Source organism: Puma concolor, chromosome A2 (assembly GCF_028749965.1).
Source record: "Puma concolor isolate L17-30 chromosome A2, mPumCon1.1.hap2, whole genome shotgun sequence".
Taxonomy (NCBI): domain Eukaryota; kingdom Metazoa; phylum Chordata; class Mammalia; order Carnivora; family Felidae; genus Puma; species Puma concolor.
The window spans coordinates 96751485-96771975 of NC_141668.1; the positions used below are offsets into that span (position 1 = coordinate 96751485).

General features: G+C 36.1%; 1 protein-coding gene across 5 annotated transcripts in view; it reads left to right on the forward strand.

Moving 5' to 3' along the window:
* Nucleotides 1-20491, forward strand: part of SUGCT (succinyl-CoA:glutarate-CoA transferase) — a 781793-nt gene that overhangs the window by 400712 nt on the left and 360590 nt on the right. For 4 of the 5 annotated variants that reach the window (XM_086697015.1, XM_025929553.2, XM_086697016.1 and 1 more), the window contains one exon: nt 1720-1822. In XM_086697015.1, the coding sequence (XP_086553141.1) occupies nt 1720-1822 (103 nt within the window). Of the gene's footprint in view, nt 1-1719; nt 1823-4776; nt 5873-20491 lie in introns of those variants that run through there. The other variant, XM_086697014.1, reaches the window with a different exon arrangement.

Here is a 20491-nt window from a genome sequence, read left to right on the forward strand (position 1 = left end):
AGAGCGGCTGCACCAATTTGCATTCCCACCAACAGTGCAAGAGGGTTCCCGTTTCTCCACATCCTCTCCAGCATCTATAGTCTCCTGATATGTTCATTTTGGCCACTCTGACTGGCGTGAGGTGATACCTGACTGTGGTTTTGATTTGTATTTCCCTGATAAGGAGCGACGCTGAACATCTTTTCATGTGCCTGTTGGCCATCCGGATGTCTTCTTTAGAGAAGTGTCTATTCATGTTTTCTGCCCATTTCTTCACTGGGTTATTTGCTTTTCAGGTGTGGAGTTTGGTGAGCTCTTTATAGATTTTGGATACTAGCCCTTTGTCCGATATGTCATTTGCAAATATCTTTTCCCATTCCGTGGGTTGCCTTTTAGTTTTGTTGGTTGTTTCCTTTGCTGTGCAGAAGCTTTTTATCTTCATAAGGTCCCAGTAATTCACTTTTGCTTTTAATTCCCTTGCCTTTGGGGATGTGTCGAGTAAGAGATTGCTACGGCTGAGGTCAGAGAGGTCTTTTCCTGCTTTCTCCTCTAAGGTTTTGATGGTTTCCTGTCTCACATTCAGGTCCTTTATCCATTTTGAGTTTATTTTTGTGAATGGTGTGAGAAAGTGGTCTAGTTTCAACCTTCTGCATGTTGCTGTCCAGTTCTCCCAGCACCATTTGTTAAAGAGACTGTCTTTTTTCCATTGGATATTCTTTCCTGCTTTGTCAAAGATGAGTTGGCCATACGTTTGTGGGTCTAGTTCTGGGGTTTCTATTCTATTCCATTGGTCTATGTGTCTGTTTTTGTGCCAATACCATGCTGTCTTGATGATGACAGCTTTGTAGTAGAGGCTAAAGTCTGGGATTGTGATGCCTCCTGCTTTGGTCTTCTTCTTCTTCAAAATTACTTTGGCTATTCGGGGCCTTTTGTGGTTCCATATGAATTTTAGGATTGCTTGTTCTAGTTTCGAGAAGAATGCTGGTGCAATTTTGATTGGGATTGCATTGAATGTGTAGATAGCTTTGGGTAAAACAACTACATTTTTAACAATGTTTATTTATTTTGAAAGAGAGAGAACAAGGGAGAGAGAAGGAGTGTGAGCAGGGGAGGGGCAGAGAGAATTTCAAGCAGGTTCCACACTGCCAGTGCAGAGCCTGATGCAGGGCTTGAACCCACGAACCATGAGATCATGACCTGAGCTGAAATCAAGAGTCGGATGCTAAACTGACTGAGTTACCCAGGCACTGCTAACGCAACATTTGTTTATTTTTTGTTTTGAGGAATAATTTAGTATGTCAGTGTCTACCTGATAGTGACGTATTATGCCTTATACCTAAAAAATACTTTGCACAATGACATTATGCTCAAAATTGCAATTATTATTATCATTATATTTATAAATTTCTCAAAACCACAACAATTGAAACTCAGTTAAAACCATTCCCCACATAATCTCTCTTCTCCAATGGGCTCTCTGTCAAAAAGCACACAGGGACAGAAGTAGGAGGAGTTTTATCTCTAAAGGTGGATTTCAAACAACGGGACATGGGTGGCTGTTCCTACCACTGCAGGGCAAGTCGAGTTGTTTCAGTTAGGCAACATTCTCAAAACTAGGAGCAAAGAGAGTCTAAGAAACATATTTTTGTCGTTATTGGTTGCTTCAAAAGAGGGCCATATGAGAAAAAATGTTGTGTTACATTCTTTGTAAAAATACATCTTTTTTTGGTGTGTTCCTAGGTTTGAAAAAGAAATGACCAGCAAGTGGTTATACCTCTTTGAAGGCAGTGGGGTTGCATACGGCCCAATCAACAACATGAAGAATGTATTTGCAGAACCCCAGGTTTGGTTTTTGAAGTTTTTAGTACATTGCAGTTTTTTAGTACATATTGCCTCTCTTTCTTATCATATAAATACCTGTTAGCCATTGGTCTTGAGCTTAAGTCATGTAACATGATTTTTGACTATTACGTTAGACTGTGGGTCTGAAGTAAAAAGAATCAATTTGGAACTGGCTGTCTATAATCATGCTTTTATGTCCATCAGATCTAACATATTTCTGCAACAGTCTCTACATAAAGCCTGTGAGGTCAGGACATTCATTTTTCCTGAAAAATAGAAATATAGACAATTGAAAGATTGGGATCAGGCACTTGGAGATCATTCTCTATAGAAGGAAGTATGACAACTCTCACAGTTACAGTCCATATCTTGTCAGATGGCTATCTTAAACTGTACAAAGCAGGTTACATTAACTTTGCAAATGAGAGGCTTTTATATGTTTTGATTAATAAAGGGCATTATTTGTGAAGAATTAATTGTTCTTGAATAGAGATTTGATCTGTACAATTCTTATAGGCTTCTTCTTGGGCCCAGGAATAAGGATCACCTGAAAAAATATTTTTTTCTATAACATTGTTCAAATAATTATTTTTAGATGGTATCGAAATAATTTCTGATTTTATTAATCAGTATCACTGCAGGCAACTTACTGTTTCTTGGATTCACATATTAATCCCAAAAGGTAGAGGAACTCCATTTTTCTATGAAGCTTTCACTATGATTATTCACATATCTTGTCAGTTTCCAATGCTTCAAAATTACAGGTTTAAAAAAATTCTTTTCATTGTAACAGATTTTTCTTTGAAATTAATTATTGAAAATGGAATACGATGTTTTCTAAGAGAGGAGAACTTCGTTGGAAACTGACCTAATTCTTTACCTTTGGTATCTATATTTTACATGAATACCTGCTTCAAGGAGAATTGAGATGTATTTGATTCAATGGCTACAGTATTTACTGGAGGAAAAAAAGTGAATGAATTCAGGAATTCTGCTTTGGGTTTATTTTCCTGCCAAGATCGTGAAAATGGCAAGGCTTTGTCCGTAATGAAACAATGGCCAATAAGTATTTGAGATAAGGGGGCCCACTTGATGTGTGTTGAGTTTATGTGGAAGGGTCCTCACTATATCATGGATCACTTTCTGGTGACTCTTTGCAATGATGTAGCAGCATGCATGACCTGAAATGTACTAGACCCAGAGGACCAGTTTCCTCACTTCATGACTTTGAATGAGGCCAAGCTCTGACTTTAAATTGTTGTGGGGGAATGGGTGGGTGCGTTGTACTATTATTTTCCCGCTTAAAAGTGGTACTGAGGCGTGTAGGACTTGGTGTTTAATTCAATTAATGTGAGGGCATGTTTCTCTAGAGATAATTTCTGAGAGTTTTATCATCAGCATTTCCGTTGCTCCACCTGTTTCATCAGGCGTAAATTCACCCCAAAGAACGTTATTTTAAAAATCAGTAGGTATATTCTAATGTGACCTATTTTCTAGGTTTTGTTGAATAAGGAACCAAGGTTCCACTCTTCAAATTGATCAATGCAGTCTGCTCTGGTTCGGACCGAATCTAGGATAATTAGATTTTTCATTCCCAATTTTCCCTTGTAGTTTAGTTTAATTACTGGAATCTCTGTATCTTGTCTCTTTTGGACCTGCATGAAGTTTCTATTGTTGGTCTATGGCATATTTTTAGGACTTCAATCATTTTTCAAATGGAGAAGAGTGATATTACCTGAACCGGGACACCAACTTGTGCTACTACCCCAAAGGTCTCTGAAAACTGCCTTCTTAGCCACCCCAAAGAAGATTGTAACTATTACAATTCTAACATCAACAATTTTTAACTGTACAGTGATGATTACTGACAAGGTACCCTAGTCGCAAGAATAGAGTTGGTCTCTTTTATATATAATTTCATTCTTCTTTGCGATTTAAATACCAAGCGTACACTTCAAAGTTTTTTGGAGTTTTAGAAAGGCAAAAGAGCAACATACCATTACATTTTGAAAGTTAGCAAAGATGACTCTGGCAGTTGTATGTAGGATCATTTGGCACAAGAGGTAAGGCCGCTGTATTTCCCCTATGCTTGGAATTGCTGGGCTCTTTTTAAAGAATTCCATATAATTTGGGATTTTGGAAGGAATGTAAAATGTGACAAAATCATGGAGTTGTTTTTTAGGACTGCTTTAAAAGTTCATTCGGCAAACCATTCTTGTACTTATTATGTACCAAGTGCTAGGGATTTAGCATGAACTTAGTAATTATCTTATGTTCTGAAAAATAAATTTAAAATGGACTTAAATAGCAGATACACATTAAATATTGTTGATGCATGGATCAGTGAATGAATGAGTTGGCTAACTCTGCAAAGTATAGGTTTTCCAAATGATCAGGTGGCTATTGTGCACCCCTGAGTGGGGCTGACAAGCTCTATCTATAGTGCTGGCTGGAAACCCTTTGTCTGGAAAGCCTAGGGGAGGTAAGCACAACATAATGGTTAAGACCATGGAGTCAAAATTGTTGGGCAGCTTTATAAACTTACTAGGGTTCAGTTTACTCAACTGTAAAGTGGTAAAATAGGATCTTGTCTCTATATTGTTGTGTTACAAGAGATAGTGTTTATCAAGGGCAGTAGGGATTGCCAGATGGTAATATCCCTGGTTATGATGGTGTTCTTTAAGGTCATATTTTTGTTTAAAAAAAAAGAAACACCCTCTTTTACTTACCTTTGTTTCATGGATACAAACAAACTCAGTGTGGCTGTGGGGAGGGGATCGTTAGCTTAAAACCGAGCTCTAATACTCTTTTAAGAAAATGCATCTACAAACTCTGTGCCAAGTTCTCAACCTTCATCATTTCTGATTGCTGAAATTCCTTTTATTTTTTATTTTCTGTACAAGTATCATTTCCGTTTAAGGTGTCCTCCCTTGTTTTTCCCCCGATGAGCTGTAGAGTTTCTTGGCCCTGGGTACGTGGAACCGGCCACTTGTGCTCAGATGTGGGACCGTGCCGCTGGCGCCCGTGGCTGGCTCTCCGTGTGTGCTGTGCCAGCACAGCTGCTAGTTCAACTGAAAATTGACTTGGGTGAAGTACAAGGCCTGGAACATGGCGCAGGAAGTGAGGCTTTGATGAAGTGAAGAGGGGGTATGTCTAACCAAAAAAAAGAAAAAGAAGCATCACAGTGCAAGAAAGAATTTTCTGCGGGCCTGCTTATAGTGGGCCATGTACATTTCATCTATGGTTTAGACTTGGTAGACAACAAAAATTTACTTGACAGTAGAAACTACTGCTAACCTAAATAATTTCATCATGGCCTCCTGTTCCAAGAAAACTTGATTTTTTGACTCAACTGAAAGAACAGATGATTTTTTTTTTTCTTGGATAGAGACAGGTTGTCTACCTTTTATCCTCTGGTTATATGCTACAGACTGCCTAGTCGAAATGATCCTAAAGTATCCACTGTTAAGTCAATCAAGAATACTATGGGGGTTTTGGTCTGGATTTACTGATAGCTTTGAGAAATTTTGATCCAAAAGCCTTTTAGTGGTAGTTTTATTGTTTTTCTCCCTCAGTGATAAATTATCTGTGGAAAAGTCTGTGTATTCTAGAAGTATAATGGAGATTATCTGCATATAGATTTTCATGGTCGTTTTTCCAAGTGCTTTCTTAAAATATCTTTTTTTAATCAGGCCAAGATTGTGCAATACATTAAAGGAATTCTTAAAAAGTTTAAAAAACTTGCTAGATGACCTCAGTATGGTCCTATTTAACATACCCTTGGGAACATGTGCATGAAATACATTGTGGTTTGAGGTTTTCCAACCCAAACAAACTTAAAAGAAAATTCAGCTTTTAATAGAAACTATTCAAATTCTTGCAAAAATAGGTATGGATCTCACCACTGAGAGCATTTAAAAGCATCATTATCTACCATGAGAATCAAAAGAGATTGTGTTATCCTGTCTTTTGTATTTTGGTTAAGACTGTGTGTTTGACGATTCTAGTGTATTCTTTGCTGAACTGCGCAATTAAAAAAAATACATAGAGATGAATGACTGAATGTCTGATTAATGTTGTTTTTTTTTTTTCTCCTTGATGCCATAACCTGTTGGTGGGGAAGAGAGGGCAAAGGCAAAACTGATGTTATTTAACAAAGTCTTCACATTTCTACCACACAAGTTGAATACATCAGGTGTAAGACATCACCCTGAAGCATCACTTCTGAGAACTATTGGGAGGGAAATATCAGAACTGAAATATCACAGCTGGCCCTGATTTTAGCTGGTGCCAAACACCTGCAGGCTCTAAAAGGATACCAAAACAAAACCCCACCCCATGGCCGCAAGCCATCCCTTAACAACCCTTCCTTAACTTTGTATCACCATCAAAATTAATTTAACATTTTCTACAGAAACCTTATTCTTCCGGTCCCAGAAGGCCATTACAACTCCGTTAGCAAATCTTTCGTATGGGGTAAATATGTCATAGAAACAAACAGAATGAAGTATTGAAATATTTGATGGCTTAAAATTATCTGTTGTTTTCATATCATTATTTGTGGAAGCCTGTGAAGTTGGAGATTTTATTAATCTCTAGGCTAGCTCATATTCTCTAAGTGATTTGGTTTATTTTAGCACATTTTGGCAAAATATCTGAGCATCTGGGAAAAAAAGTTTCAATATTCATGTAGTAAGTGTCAGAAGCACCCCAATATACAATGCTGTTTTTCAAGCCCTTTCTACACTCATGCATGCACGTGCTTCTGCACATGCGCACAAACGCACGCATGCACACACACATTGTTGATGCATTTTAAAGATTGCCTTCTCAATGACATTAGTTAATATTTATTGAAATGCAGTTGTATAGCCCTGGGGGCCTTATACACCTCAGACAAAATTATATCCTTTTCTCTAATACTGCTGGGAAGCACGCATACCTACAGTGCTCCTTGCAACAGGAAAACAGTTGATGAAGATCTGAAGTAAAACAATGTGTCTGGAAATAATTCCTGGGAGACGAAGGAGATAAAAAAACAAATTTTGTGCCCATCTCTGAATATATACATGACACATTTTAGATGGTGAACAAATTCAGATATATTATGTGTGTGTTTGTTTTATGAACCTGGGTTTAATACTTTAAATTTTTGAAGAAATAATGTGTTTTAGACTTAAGTGATTAAATGAAATAAAAATGGAGAGTGTAAGCCTTCAATTTTATATTAAAATAAAAAGCATAAGGCAGTAATATCTAGTGTTATTTTATTGTGTTGAGAAGGATCCTAATAATGTAAGAGGAAACCAATTAAAATGTCAAATCAAAATTAAGGACATATTATAACATTACTGGCATTTTGTGCTCATTTTTAAAATATAGCTAAGAAAATTGGATGCACCAGTTTCTTTGAATGATAACACTTCTATATATTTAGATAGCCAATTCAAATGCCTTGGACATTACTTGACTGATGGTGATGGAAATAAGATTGTAGAGTTTATGTTAAAGAAAAAAGCCTCCTTTACTTTTTATCTTTTTGTAAAAATGTCAAAGGCATGGTTCAGGGCAAAGGAGAATGTATTTGCTTATTCATTCAATCAGACATTCACTCATTTGTTCAGCAAATAGTAATTGATGGCCAACACTAGCTTGTGTGCATGCACACTCTCATAGATATTATATTACATAATGTATATATATATATATATATATATATATATATATATATATATATACCAATATACATATTGGTTTTGTAGTAGATATTTTGCAAGGGAAGAGAGTATGATGGAAAACAGTAAATCAACAAAAATAAAGCTTCCTCCAAGGAAGTCCTGCAGTCCAGTTCAAGGTAAAGAGTGTCCATCAATCACAGAAGAGTTACATATAAATGTTTTGGGCATTTTAGTAGTGAGAAATAATAGTCACAAATCATCCTATTTAATGAACTAACAGAAGTTTAAGATATGACAAAGACTTGCAAAATGTCTTTATCATGAAACTTACCAAAAAACTCTTTATTCTTTTAAATACTTTTTGTAATCAGTTTGTCATATTACTCATATATTCTTTTTCAGTGATTAAGAGGAATTTAATGGAGGTTTTAAACTTTTACTGTTCAGTGATTTTGAAATTATTTGGGACCTGGGAATATCTGAAGGGTTTGTTTGTTTGTTTGTTTGTTTGTTTGTTTGTTTTATAAAGTTATTCTCTCTGTATTTCTCTGTCTCATACAGCCAATACTGAATGTTATGATTTCACAGATTTAGGCAAATAAGAACATTTTTCATTACCATGGTATTGTAGTTATTAATTAAAAAGCATTCTATTTGTATTATTGGTAGTACTGAACATGAACAATGATTGACAGGGACTGAGCACCATTGATATTTGAAGAACTTTCCTAAAATGATTAATGATGAAGAAAGAAGACCCACAAAATGGTGTATTCAAAGTCTAAAGGGACCTTGAAATGGAGTTCAACATTCTGTAAGAACTCAGCAGTTAAAAATGGACCCTGAATTTGCAATTTAGCTCTTTTATTTTTGTTACCTGTGCTTTATGTGTTATACTAGGAAACTGTTGCTTATCTGAGGACATGAATATTTACGGGTGTATTTTCTAAGAGTTTTGTAAGTTTTACATCTTACATTCAGGTCTGTGAACAATTTGGCGTGTGTGTGTGTGTGTGTGTGTGTGTGTGTGTGTGTGTGTGTGTATGCTCATCCTGTAAGGTGTGGAGTCCAACTTCACTATTTTGCATATGGATATATCCAAATTTTTCAGCATCATTTGTTAAAAAAAAGACTATTCTTTTCCCATTGAATTTTCTTGTTAGTTCATAGGGGCACCTGGGTGGCGCAGTCGGTTAAGCGTCCGACTTCAGCCATGTCACGATCTCGCGGTTCGTGAGTTCGAGCCCCGCGTCAGGCTCTGGGCTGATGGCTCAGAGCCTGGAGCCTGTTTCCGATTCTGTGTCTCCCTCTCTCTCTGCCCCTCCCCCGTTCATGCTCTGTCTCTCTCTGTCCCAAAAATAAATAAACGTTTGGAAAAAAAAAAAAATTAAAAAAAAAAAAGAATTTTCTTGTCAGTTCAAAATCAACTACCCATTAATGTAAGTGTTCATTTCAGAACTTTAATTATTTAAACATTTTTATTTATTTCCACAATTGTGTATTTCTCAAGATTTCTAATGCTGATTTCTAATTTTATTCATTGTGTTTGAAAAACATACTTTGAATGATTTAAGCTCCTTCAAATTTATTGAGGCTTATTTTATGTCTTATTATAGGATCCATTCTGCAGAATGTTCAATGTATTCTTAAGAATGTGTATCCTATTGGAGTATTCTGTAGATGTCTGTTAGGTCTCATTTATTTTTACCATTATTTAACTCTTATATTTCCTTGTTGATCTTCCGCCTTGTTGTTGTAGACATTATTGAAAGTTGGGTGTGAAATCTCCCAATGGTTATTGGTAAATTGTCTGTCTCTCCTTTCGGTCAGCTTTTGCTTCATCTATTTTGGGCTCTGTTGTTACATGCTTATATGTTCATCACTGTTATATCATCTTGATGAATTATCCCTTTATCATCATAAAATGTTTGTCTTTCACTCTAGTAAGATTTTGTTTTTGATTTTTTAAAGTTTATTTTGAGAGAGAGAGCAAGAGAGAGTGATAGCAAGCATGCATGAGTGGGGAAGGGCAGAGAGAGAGGGAGAGAGAAAATCCCAAGCAGGCTCCATGCTGTCCACACAGAGCCCAATGCAGAGCTGAATGTCATGAACAGTGAGATTGTGACCTGAACTGAGATCAAGAGTCAGACACTTAATTGACTGAATCACCCAGGTGCTCCAAGATTTTTTGTTTTAATATCTACTTTCTGATATTAGTATTGTTACTGCATTCTCTTTTATGATTGTTGTTTGCATTGTACATCTTTTTCATCCTTTATTTTCAATCTATTTGCATGTTTGAATATAAAGTATCTCTTATGTAGACAGTATATAGTTGGATCATGTTTTTTTTTTTTTTTTTAATCCAACCTGAAAATGTATGCCTTTTGATTGAATTGTTTAAGCCATTTACACTTAGTTATTACTGGTGTGGTTGGATTTACACCTGACATTTTGCTTTTTGTTTTCTATGTGTCTCATGTCTTTTTTATTGCTGTTCTTTTCATTGCCTTTTTTTGTATTAAGTAGATATTTTCCTCTATAATATTTTAATTCCTTTCATAATTTTAATGATATTTTGAGCTTTTTTTATTGGTTTCTTTGGGGCCTACAATATATACCTTAACTTATCAGAATTGACTTCAGCTTCTTTTATTTGAGTTTAGTTGACACACAATGTCACATTAGTTTCAGATGTACAAAATAGTGATTCAACAACTATAGTTATGCTGTTCTCACAAGTATAGCCACCATATGTCACCATACAGCACTATTGCAATACCAGTGACTATATTCTCTGCACTGCACCTTTTATTCCTATGACTAATTCATTCCATAACTGGCAGCCTGTATCTCCCACTACCTTCATTCATAACCACTAGTGGATACTTACCCAAAGAAAATGAAAACACTAATTCAAAAAGTATATGCACCCCTATGTTTATTACAGCATTATTTATAATAACCAAGATATGGAAGAACTTAAGTGTCCATCAGTAGATGAATGCATAAAGAAGGTGTGGCACACACACACACACACACACACACACACACACACAGGAATATTACTCAGCCATAAAAAAAGGTGAGACCTTGCCATTTGTGACAACATGGATTGACCTAGAAGGTCCTAAAGGAAGACAAATGCTGTGTGATTTGTATATGTGGAACCTACAAAATCAAACAAATGAATAAACAAACAAAAAGCAAAATCAGACCTATATATACAGAGAACAAACTGGTGGTTGCCAGAGGCAAGAAGGGTGGGTAGGTGATCAAAAAAGAATTGACTTCAGGGGGTCCTGGGTGGCTGGGTCGGTTAAGCGTCAAACTTCGGCTCAGGTCATGATCTCACGGTCTGTGAGTTCGAGCCCCACGTCGGGCTCTGTGCTGACAGCTCAGAGCCTGGAGCCTGTTTCCGATTCTGTGTCTCCCTCTCTCTCTGCCCCTCCCCTGTTCACACTCTGTCTCTCTCTGTCTCAAAAATAAATAAATGTTAAAAAAAAAAAAAAAAAGAATTGACTTCAGTTTTATACTGCCTTAGTTACAGTGAAATATTGAAACTTTACTCCTATATAGCTCCATATATATATATATATATATATATATATATATATATATATATATAGTTTCAGATATATAACATCTATACATATTATAAACTCAGCAATACACTGTTACAATTATTTCTCTATAAAATATGTTATACAGTATTAAATCTTTCAGAGTTGCTGATGAAAGAAATAAGGGCAAATAAATATTCATAGAATTTTTATATGAATCTTTTTATGCCATCTTGTTTTCTTAATTTATACCTATGGATTTGAGTTAAAGATTTGAGTTGGATCTGATGTCCTTTCCTTAATCCAGTACATCTTTTTGCTCTTGTCTACCCCCCTTGTGCTATTATTGTTAAATATATTACATTTACATATTATAGGCCCAATAGTATATTTATATACATACTGTTTATTGCAATAGCTTTTGTTTGTTTCACATTTTTATTTAAATTCTAGTTAGTTAACATACCTGATATTGGTTTCAGGTGTAGAATCCAGTGATGCATTACTTACATACAACACCTAGTTTTCATCACAAGTGCCCTCCTTAATGCCCATCACCCATTTAGCCCATCCCTTCTAGCAACCCTCAGTTTGTTCTCTATAGTTAAGAGTCTGTTCTATGGTTTGCCTCTCTCTCTTTTTTACCCCCTATGTTCATCTGTTTTGTTTCTTAAATTCCACATGTGAATGAAAACATATGGTATTTGTCTTTCTCTGACTGACTTATTTTACTTAGCATAATACTCTCTAGTTCCATCCCTGTTGTTGTGAATGGCAAGATTTCATTATTTTTTATGGCTGAACAATATTTCTCTCTCCCTCTCTCTCTCTCTCTGTGTGTGTGTGTGTATATATATATATGTGTGTGTGTATATACACACACACACACACACACACATATATATATATATACACACACATACATACATATATGACACATCGTCTTTATCCACTCATCAGTCAGTAGACACTTGAGCTCTTTCCATAATTTGGCTATTATAGATAATGCTGCTATAAACATTGGGGTGCATATGCCCCTTCGAATCAGTATTTTTGTATCATTTGGGTGAATACCTAGTAGTGTACCTGTTGGGTCATAGGGTAGTTCTATTTTTAAGTTTTTGAGGAAACTCCATACTGTTTACCAAAGTGGCTGTGCCAGTTTATATTCCCATGAACAGTGTAAGAGGGTTCCCCTTTCTCTGAATCCTCACCAACACCTGTTGTTTCCTGTGCTGTTCATTTTAGCCATTCTGACAGGTGAGAGGTAGTATCTCATCATATTTTTGATTTATATTTCCCTGATGATGAGTGATGGTGAACATCTTTTCATGTGTCTGTTAGCCATCTGGATGTCTTCTTTGGAAAAATGTGTATTCATGTCTTCTGCCCAGTTCTTAACTGGATTATTTGATTTTTGAGCGTTGAGTTTGATAAGGTCTTTATAGATTTTGCAGTAGCTATGTAAATCAGTCAAGAGGAGAAAGTAACAAATATGTAATTACATTGTTTTTTGTAATTGCCTTAATTATTATTTTATTGGTTTTCTTCTGTGTATCTGTGTGTGGATTCATAGTGCTATATGGTATCATTTACTTCCAGCCTAAAGAACTTTCTTTGCTATTTATTACAATGTAAATCTGATACCAAAAAATTCTTTCAGTTTTTGTTTATCTGGGATTATATTTAGTTTGCTTTCATTTGTGAAAGATAGTTTTGCTGGCTATAATATTGTTTGACGGTTTTTTACTTCTAACTCTTTTAATACATTGCTCCAATGCCTTCTGACTTCCATGGAATCTGATGAGATGTTACATGTTAGTCTTACTGGGCTACCTAGTATGTTATCAGTCATTTTTCTTTTGCTCCTTTAGGGTTTCTTCTTTGTATTTGAACATTTTGAGTATTATGTGTCTGGGTGTATGTGAATCCTTTACATTGATCATACTTAGAGTTCATTGAGCTTCTTGGATGTGTAGACTAATGTTTTTCATGAAATTTCCAAAGTTTTCAGCCATTATTTCTTTGGTATTGTTCATCACTTTCTCATACCTCCTTCTGGTTCTCCCATTTATGTGTATGTTGGTGCTTTTAAATGGCTCTGTTCTCATTTCTCTAAGGCTCTGTTCTTCATTTTTTCCTCTTCTTCAGATTGCATAATCTCTATTCATCTGTCTCCAAATTTACTGATTATTTCTTCTGCCAATTCAAGTATATGGTTGAGCCCCTCCAGTGAAATTTTCATTTCAGTTATTGTACTTCTTGACTGCAGAATTTCCATTTGGTTCCTTTTAAATAATTGGAATATTTCTATCTCTCTATTGATATGGTATCTTTGATGAGACAATGTCCTCATATCTTCCTTTAATTATTTAAGCATGATTTCCTTTTGTTCTTTGAACATATTTATAATAGCTGCTTTGAAGTTTTTGCCTGCTAAGTCCACCATCTGGGCCTCTTCAAAGGCAGTTTCTATTGCCAGCATTTTCTTTCTGTGTATTGGTCACACTTTACTGTTTATTTGCACGTCTCATACCTTTTTGTTGCTATCTGGATATATTAGATCTCCTCCAACCCCAGGCATTGTTTTGTTTGTTGCTTAACAGGTAATACAACAGTGACTTGCCTGCATCCATTCTGTGAGAACCATTTTCCTTGCAATGTATAGCCACTGAGGTCCCAGCTCAGATGGTTTCCATTTACTTTTATCTTTTAGCTTCAGGTCTTCCCTGAGTAGGTATAAGCCACTTACTAAGAACCCTGAGGATGTTCTTACCCAGTTAGATTTTTATCCTTTGTAGTTGGTCGTGTGTGTGACTTGGAAGCTGCTATTGAGTTTACAGTCTCCTTCCCCCCACCCCCTGCCTTTTTTTTTTTTTTTTAGCCAGGGACTAATACCTTGGGGATTTCCTCTGTGACTGCTTCTGAGAGATCACAACCTTGGACACTCACACAGTTCCTAGACTTCCAGAAGTAATTGTGATTTGATTTTTAAGTGTACCTTCCAGTCTGTCTTTCTAGGATGTCCTGAAGTTCTTTACCCTATCAGAATATCCATGTCTAAATTTCTTTTACTTTGTACTTTGTGCTGACCCTCTTTACACTTATGCTTACACCTTCAAGAAGGTCTTACTGTGCTCTGCTGGAGTTCTTAGGCTCCTTGTCCTTACCTTGCTAGGTTTGGTCTCCCATTTTTTGCTACTTTTGAAAGACAAATGTAAAAGTTTTATGGCAGTGTTTTTAGAGTGGTCTCCAAAAGAACACCTGGGTTAGAATCATCCAGAGGCCTTGTTAAAATTCATATTTCTGGAACTAACCAAGCCCAGTGATTTTTAATGTCTTTGGATGAGGTTCAGGTATTGGCTTATGTAGATTTCCCAGAATTATTCTGGTACAAACTGTATTTTGAAAACCATTATAGGAGATGGTAGAAGATTAAGTTGGACGTGTAGCTTGGGTCCTGATCGTGAAGCACCTCAAATATTTCTCTAAAGGATTTGAATTTTCCCTGTGGGCTAAGTGTTGGAAACAAAAATGGCCTTACATATTATGTGTATAGTACTAAGTATCTTCTGTGTTCTCTCACCTTCCTTGATGGTCTCCCTGCTCTGTTGCAGACACTTTGTGTGCTCCTCACTCACTCACTAAGGACTTAGGGCCCTCATCCTTTTATCCTCTTTTATCCTTGCTTCCTCTCCTTTCTAATGTCTCTGACTCCCTACCAGCTCAGCATGACCTCATCCACCCTTCCCCTCAAAGATCTTAAAGCATCACTTTGTTTCTTTCTCTTTCAAATAAAAACTTAAAAGAGTATTTCCAGCAATTCAAATGAATTTCTAAACCAGATACTGGGTGCAGGGAGTTATTTTTTAATAGGATTAGCTTTCTTACCTACTTCTCTGCACTACCCTCCACTCATGCCATAAGGAAAAGGGACAGTAACCTTGTACTTAAATTCTGAAATATTATCAACCCCTAAAATTCCTAAAGATTGTCAGCCTAATATAGGCATTGATTAAAAGTGAAGACTTTCTAAAAAAAGCCATATATATCAAGAACTTCTATGTAGGAAATATTAACTTGGACACCAAGTAAAAAATTATTTGATGGGTGTTTTTAAAATCACAGGAAAAAAATCTTATAGAAAGCTTTTGCCATAGATCAATTAGAGGATTATGTTGCTGAATGATTACTCTAGGCATCAGATGTTAAAAGCTTGAACTAAAATGATTATGATGGGTCTGGAAAATAAGAGATAAAAGCCACACTAAAAAAGAAGTGATTGGACTCAGTGACTACTTGAATATTGGGAACACTACAATTTAGAGTCAAAGATACTATAAGTGTCTCATGTCCAGATTATATAAATAATTTCTACAGCTCAATAATAAAAAGAGAAATAATACAATTAAAAGTGGATAAACGATTTATATAGACACTTGTCCAAAGAAGATATACAAATGGCCATTAAGCACATGTAAGAATGTTCAGCATCATAAATTATTATGGAAATACAAATCAGAATTACAGTGTGATATAACTAGGGTGACTGTAATGAAAAGGTGACAAGTGTTGTTAAGGGTATAGATGAGTTGGAACCCTTGTACAGTGCTGGTGACAGTGTGAAATGGTGCAGCTGCTTTGGAAAATAGTTTGTCAGTTCCTCAAAATGTTAAACATGGAGTTACCATCTGACCCAGCGATTTCCCTCCTAGGTATAATAATTGAAGAAAAATATGTTTGTACAAAAATGTGCCCACATATGTTCATGAAAGCTTTACTTGTAAGATCTAAAAAGATACAAACAACCCAAATTTTCATCTGCAGATGAATAGATAATCAAATGTGGTATATCTATGCAATGGAATATTATTCATCCATAAAACTGTATGAAGTTCTGCAACAGCATGAATGGCCCTTGAAAACATTATGCTAAGTGAAGGGAGATACCTGTAATAGGCCACCTATTGTATGACTCCAACTATATGAAATGTCCAGAAGAGGTAAAACCTATTCAGAAAGACAGAAAATACATTGGTGGCTTCCAGGGACTGAGGGAAGGAGGGGGAATGGGGAATCGTTGCTAATGAGTATGGGGTTTCCTTCTGGAATGATGAAAATGTTCTGGAATTAGATAGTAGTGAGGGTTGTACAAACTTGAGAATGTATTTAAAGCCACTGAATTGTACACTTTAAAAGGATGAATTTCGTGATATATAAATTATATCTCAAAATAAAAACAAAAACAAAAAAAGATACCAGAAGAGGTTAGAAGTCTATTGTTAAAGAACAAATCAGAGTTTTGGGAGGGTTTAATTTGTTGTATAGGGATGAACATGGAGAAGTCTGGGTTAGGTCTTGAGTTTTATGAAAGAGTAGAATATTTCATATACTCCCTTAAAGCATATTCCTTTGGGTTTCTTGGTCTTTGTGTCCCTAATTACAGTCTCACTGTAGGCTTACAATGTAGTTGTAAACAGGATGAATATAATACCTGTACATTTTTGTTATTGTCCCACAGATCACTGAGAACTTGTTTTTTTTTTAATGTTTATTAATTTATTCTGAGAGAGAAAGAGATCGAGCAGGGGAGGGGCAGAGAGAAAGGGAGAGAGAATCCCAAGCAGGCTCTGTGCTATCAACAGAAAGCCTGATGCGGGGCTCTATCCCGCGAACCCTGAGATTGTGACCTGAGTTGAGATCAAGAGTCGGACGCTTACCCAACGGAGCCACACAGGCACCCTGTGTTTTTTTATTCAATTGTTTCTCTCTCTTTTTTTTTTTTTTCACATGACATTGGTCATTTCAACATGATTGGGTTCATTCTAAGTTCTGCTTAGCCTTCAGTGGGAAATGGTTCTAATGTCATTTCAATTTTCTAACCTTTTGCAGAGCTATCCAAATCTGGGGTGCATATATACCACCTTGTAGCCAGTATGGGACCTGGGTCATGTTGTATCTGTTAATTCAGTTTTCAAAGTGTGGTTTGTTGAACTCGACACATGCATGTGTCTAGGAGTTCATAAGCAACGTTACACAGCCATATTCCTGAGTTCCTCTCTCAAGATCCCTTTGGTAATTTCCAGTTTCCTGGGGTGCATCTTTTTGGTCCTCTGGCCAGAATGCTATGACTTTAGTTATGCTATTCTCTGTGCACTTCCACAACTGCACCTGTCTTTGGGGCCAAGTGGCAGCAGGACAATGAAGGAAAAAGTGCCATCAGATCTGAGTCCACCCTTTGAAACTGCAGTTCCATCAAACTTCAAGGAACATTCCCTTTCTTAGGATTTTGTCTTTTGCTGGCTCCCACTGCCTCTGCTGTCAAAGCTGCTGCTACCCTGACACCACAGCATTGCCTGAGAGCCGGGGAGTGAGATAGATAAAAGAAAGAGAAAAAACCAGGGGGGGTTCCACTGTCTGGTTGACTGTTTTGCATTCACTTTCCCACTCCTTGAACCAGAACTAAAAGGCTTCTCTCAGTGTTTTCCCTGTCTGCAAAGATTGTAGTCCATTTGGGATGCTGTAACAAAAATACCGTAGACTGTGTTGCTAATAAACAACAGAAACTTATTTGTCACATTTCTAGAGGCTGGAAAATCCAAGACGAAGATGCTGGCATGTTTGGCGTCTGGTGAGGATCCACTTCCTGGTTCATAGCCAGCTGTTTTTATGCTTTGTTCTGTCATGGTGGAAGGGGTGAGGGAGATCCCTGAGGTCTGAGGGTGTTAATCTCATTCATGAGGGCTCCACCCTCCTGACAATCACCTCCTTAGGACTCCACCTCCAAATACCATCACTTTGGTGGACTAGATTTCAACATAAGAATTTGGATGGGGGGGTGGGCATGGAAGATGGGCACAAACATTCAGCCTATAGCAGCCTCCCAGTGTTCACTTCTTTGTTTCCTATGTGATGAGTTCAGACCAGGGGATACAGCAGTAAAAAAATTGGTAAACTTACTGCTTATATGGTGGTATTTGAATTCTGTTCTTCCCCAATCCATCTGCTGCTGTTTACTTTTGAATCCTCAAATAGCCGTTCCCTGTATTCTGTCGAGGTTTTATAGCCGCATTCAGTGGGAGACAATGTAGAGTATACTTATTTCTCTGTTACCCAGAACCTGAATGTTTCAACTTTAAAGCAAAATTTCTTACTATTTTTAGAAAAGTTCTTGAATAGTTTTTCTCAAAGAGAATCCTATCATAGTTAAGTAGAAGTGCTCAAAAAGTTCATGTACTTTGTAACTACTTATTCATGCAAATTAGGGTTTTTATGAAATATGTAATCAAAACAAAATATAGAAATAAATTGAACAAAAAAGTTATTAAATAACCTGAACTATAATAGAAAACCCCAATTTTTATACGGATTGTAGGGTGAGCAAATGTTATCGTTTTGAACGATACATTTACATAACTATACTAATACATTCTTGCTTTTGAATGCTTTATATATTGGGGTTTTGTTTACTTTTTTCATTAAAATAAAGGCTTTTCTGCTAAAGAGAAGAAAATCTTCTGACTTGTAGGAATGACACCTTAGCTTGTCCTTAAGTTACTCTCCTTAAATACCAATTTTCCATGTCAGGCATTTGACATACATCTAGCACTTCTTCATTGTTCCCTGGCAAATGAAATATTTTGGAGTATGAGGGAAAACAGAATTTTCAGAAAGAGGAATAACGTATCAGAGCCAGCAATGGTCAGGGATACTAAGAGAAAAAAAAGTCTATTTTCTTGTTTCTGAGCAGTGCTAAATCATTCGTCCAGTTTTTCACAGCAAATGTAATATAAGCCCGGAACACTTTGTGGTGACAGTGAGGAAGTGCTCACAAAATGATGGGAACATGAAAGAAGTACAAAGGAACCAACTTCAGAGAGTTCCCAAGGGCCCGGATGGGACCATTTGAGTAACGAAATAAATATAATATAATTATGGTAATGAACTGTAATCCATAGAATATCCATGAGTCTATACTAATGTAAATAAATAATTGAATCAATAAATAAATGTGGAAGAATGGAAAAGAGCTGGTCAGATTGTAGGATTTCAATTAACAAACATAGAAGGAATGAGGAAATAGAAAATTACCTTTAGGTAAACATCACAGTAAAATCTGTTTCAGGAAAGAACCATTGATGGATGCTAAAATTACAGTGAAAAAGAGGATGTTCGTAATCTCAAAGTATGTCTCTATCTTCTCAGTTACAAAGGAAAAGCTAGTAACTTTATGCTGGGGTGGGGGGTGGGGGATTGGTTACTAATACCAGCTTAACCAAGTGATCCAAGTTAGTACTAAGATCTGTCAGCATCAGAAACCCTTTGAGATGATTCATGACATCACTTTCTTGCTCCAAATGCATAATTTTAACCTAGTCATGGGAAAATATCTGATCAACTCAAATTGAGAGACATTCTATACAATACCTGACCAGTCCTCTTCAAAAGTGTCCAGGTCATGCAAGACAGAGACTGAGGAACTGTCCCAGATTGGAGAATGCTAAAAAGGTTTGACAGTTACCTGCAGTGTGGGATCCTGGATTGTACCTTGGACCAGAGAAAAGGGCCAGTGTGATACTTGTCAAAATTCAGAGTCTCTAGATTAGTTACTAATATACTACCCATTTAAAATTGTTGGCTTTAATAGTTTTACTATGGTTAGGAAAGATGTTAATAGTAGAAACTGGATGAAGTGATGTTTGAGTACTGTGCTTTGCAACTTTTCTGTAAGTCTAAAATTATTTCCAAATAAAAAGTAAAAAAAAAAATCTGAAAACATTTCATTTCAAGTAACTTACATAAATGCAAAAACAAAGAGGCTTGCATTAAAAGAAAATTAAAATGAAATGTAACAAAGGGAAGTCCTACAGAACAGACAAAATAAAATTTCAAATTTCATTGCCTTTCTTTCAGATTTCGGTCACTTAAAAACAATGCTTATTAAAAAGCCTGAAGACTGTTATATACCATTTTTCCCCTCACACTTCAAATTGACTGGTTATAATACTTCTCCCTTTACTCTTTTAGAGATATGAAACACTGAGTAATTGAAGCCTGAACTATTACTGATATTTCTGCATCATAGTTGAGATTTTATTTCTGATGCCTGAAGACCACGAAGACAGCATACACTCAATCAAATGTTCAGATCTTCTCCACACAATTGTAGTTGATTCCTTGTCAAAAATTTAAATGAAAGATAATTTAAATTCATTTTTCTTTACAAAACAGATTTTTGCTAATTTATAAAATGTAATTAAAATGTTACCAGAATGCAGTTACTCTTGGAAATACTTCTCTACAGATTCTCATTTTTGCAAAATAGATATGTCTCATTTAACTTTTATGAAAAATGGTTAAATTTTCAAAATTGGTTTCAGATGCTATCCAATTTCTTGGTACATTGAAGTGTCAATAGTTGATGTAAGC